Below are 3428 nucleotides of genomic sequence, written 5' to 3'. Positions count from 1 at the left end.
GTTATTAGAGTTTAGTACTGATGTTAAAAGCACAACACTATATTTTTAGGTTTTCCTTTTTATAATGTTTAATCTATTATGTGTTAATTGATATAGATTGTCCGAAATATCTATAACAACACATATTTAACCGTTATGAAAACAGTAGGTGAGAATTTTATGTGAACGCCTGTGATTCAGCCGTAGGTCAGTAGGGGGCGAACACGAGCATCGAAGACTCTATAAATGGATCAACTTCCTGGTTTGCGGGCGGTGTGTGGTTTCCTGTCAGCTCCGGTGACAATAAACCCTCACTCCAGAATTCTGGTTTTGTTTGGTTTTATTCCTTCTAAAAATTATGTTATTTAACAGTGCTAAATGTTAATGTTGATAAATCCAGTGATAAATGTTGAAGTCAGAGCAAAAAATTTAAAATTAATTCTGTAAAAGACGAACTCCAAACAGATATCAAAAGCCTTTATATTAATGTTTTCAGCTATGTTTGAAACTGTATCACTGTCATCTTTTTGAAACTTCTGATTTCAAAATAAATCCCATGTGTATCATGTGTAAGCTTCATGCTACATGTTTCCATCTGTTTCCCAAACAGAACCATACATTCTGACAGCATTTGTGTAGAAATATATCCATTCATTTATTAATATAGCTGGGATTTCGACAAAATTATTCCACCTTATGGTGTTTTATTTTGAAAATACATATGCTGTGTTTGTTCCTTTTCCTGTTGGTGCGACGTGATCTCTGTAGATCGGCTCCAGAGCAGCTTCGGCGTCCGGCAAATAGGATCGGATCTAATTTTGGCGGACTGCCGTCTAGTTTTTGAGTTGTAAGCATTTTTGTTTGTCCAGACACCCCCCTTTTCAGATGGAGCCCCCTCCTCAAATATGGGGTCTATCATAAAACCGTTGGCTGGAGCAGTGCAGGTCGGACTCTTCTACAGTCCTGACAAGTTTCATGTTGATCGGTGCAGCTGCTTCTGTGATACGATTGACCAAAAATCTTGAAAAAATAAATAAACAATACGACAACATTATGATTCACACTTTGCATGCACAGTGGGGGAGGGCGGCGGGGGGGGGGGTCATAACAAATCAGAAGACGTCGTAAACTTGTGGTAAAAACCCTTCATCTGCTTGTATTTCCTGTCATCCTGTCCTGTTTCTGTTATCATTATGTAACATTTCAAATATTCAGTCTAAATCTGATACTTCCACTCTGATTGGCTCCTCCTCTGCTGAGAATCCTTGTCTGGTTGGGCCCAAACAACATGAGTTTAATTAATGCTGCASAGTCGAAGTGGGCGGAGCTTCCTTAAATAACAGCTTCTTCCCACAAGTTATTTTTCTTCTTGAGCAAAACCATGAAGCTCATCTAAGACTGGAAACACGGCCACACTTAGACTGTGAATTTAAAAATAACAAAGACCTCTCCTTTAAACTGTATTAGATAAAAAGAAACACAGAAAATATTAGAATTTAGTAGTTTAAAATCATATAAGAAAAAAAAATTTTAATATAAAAATGCCCATCAGCCCTAACGCTGGCCATGAAATTTTCATTTTGTCTTGTTTTTTCTAACTGTAAACATTTCTAATAAATCTAACGTTTGATTTTTATTCTTTAATCTTGGACACTGAGTCGAGCTGTGGCGTTTCTCTCTGAACGGAGCGCTCCCTCCCTCCTGACGGCTCTCACACTGATCCATCACGGCTCATAAGGAGCGCCGCAGCCAAGATGGCCGACAGACGGGCGGTTCCTCGGGGCGTGTCCGAGCCGGCCCACCCCGGCAGAGTTCACAGACGTGTCWGCAGCTGCAGCTGCTGCTCGTTTCAGGTTAATGTGTTGGTGTCAGAGTTCTCCTTATCCAATTAGAGCGGGACAGATTAGCTGCTGCAGCGCGTTRCTTCTTCCGATGCTACGTTTAGCTTTTAGCTCCTGTTTTGCTTCTTTTGACTTTTAATAACTCAGTTTGAGCTTTGTCCCTCAGGCCCTTGGGGTTAGGGTTAGGGTTAGGTTAATCTCACTGACTGAAGCAGAATAAGAACCTGTGGCGTGTTGCATGTTTCTTACTGTGAAGATCTTGTTGTGGTTTTCGGTGCTGGTGCGTCTCTTGCAGGCGTACTGAGAAACCGTGGCTGCAGGAGGCGCTGCGGGAACTTCTGCCCCGGTMTCCTGTTTGTAAAGACAACCCAAAGCAGGAAGAATCAAACACCACCCGTCGCTCTCGTCTCCATCGTTAACAGTCTGCGTGTGTGGGGGGTTACTCCTGATGAGCTCAGAGTTCAAATTGAATTAGATAAAAATGCAGCCGTTTGCCTGGCAGAAGTTATTTTTATGGCWGCGTGTCTCCAGGGCTACAGGCTAATGACACTCATCTCACAGTCTGGTGGCATCCAAATCCATTACGCTACCTAACCCGTGGCATTACAAATCTGCTTGTCATCATCCAATTTGCCTCCTGTAAATTGGCTTTTTATTCTATGAAGAAACGGCTCCACGTTTGTGATATTTGAGTCAAATGGATTACCATTGTGTTATTAATATTAATATCCCTGCAGACAATAACGGCGTCAGAAAATGAAACAAACTGGTCAAAATTAGGCACGGGTCTGAGCGGAGCGAGACGCTGGGAAGAAAACATTTTATCAGATGTTGAACGATGCTGCTGCAGGAAACAAKGTGTGTTAAAAAGATGATAAAAGAGTTAAAACACCTCTCTGTGCTGAGGGAAACATCTGTTAGAACATCAGAAACATTTCATGTCTGACATTAATGACATGCAAACGTTTGAGTTGGAACGTCTCATAATCTTTATTCAGCCAGTATGTACCTAGTACTGACTGAATACATATACTTAAACTGATTCAGTAAATACCAGACAGGMGTTTGGTAATTATTAAGGACATATCTCAGTATGTTTCAAGTAAGTATTCCAATAAGAACAGGAGCATATCATAATAGTACAAGATATGTTTACTGGTAAACAATAGGTAGGTATACTGGTAAGTACCATGCACTTATCTCAGTATTATGCACATACCCCAGTAAGTACTATGCACATACCCCAGTAAGTACTATGCACATACCCCAGTAAGTAAGTACTATGCACATACCCCAGTATGTACTATGCACATACCCCAGTAAGTACTATGCACATACCCCAGTAAGTACTATGCACATACCCCAGTAAGTAAGTACTATGCACATACCCCAGTATGTACTATGCACATACCCCAGTAAGTACTATGCACATACCCCAGTAAGTATTATGCACATACCCCAGTATTATGCACATACCCCAGTAAGTATGTGCTATGCACATACCCCAGTAAGTACTATGCACATACCCCAGTAAGTACTATGCGCATACCCCAGTAAGTAAGTACTATGCACATACCCCAGTAAGTAAGTACTATGCACATACCCCAG

At 41.0% G+C, this 3428-nt stretch overlaps 1 protein-coding gene across 1 annotated transcript in view; it reads right to left on the bottom strand.

Annotated features, from left to right (window-relative positions):
• dntt (deoxynucleotidyltransferase, terminal) overlaps positions 1-3428 on the bottom strand; it is a gene marked incomplete in the record, with an annotated part of 88551 nt that overhangs the window by 77076 nt on the left and 8047 nt on the right. Inside the window, 1 exon segment of the mRNA XM_014022867.1 lies at positions 2070-2171. Coding sequence (XP_013878321.1) covers positions 2070-2171 — 102 coding nt within the window.

Source organism: Austrofundulus limnaeus, unplaced genomic scaffold, assembly GCF_001266775.1.
Source record: "Austrofundulus limnaeus strain Quisiro unplaced genomic scaffold, Austrofundulus_limnaeus-1.0 Scaffold344, whole genome shotgun sequence".
Classification (NCBI taxonomy): domain Eukaryota; kingdom Metazoa; phylum Chordata; class Actinopteri; order Cyprinodontiformes; family Rivulidae; genus Austrofundulus; species Austrofundulus limnaeus.
The sequence above is the reverse complement of the archived record's forward strand: the minus strand, read 5'-3'. Positions and strand labels throughout refer to the sequence as shown.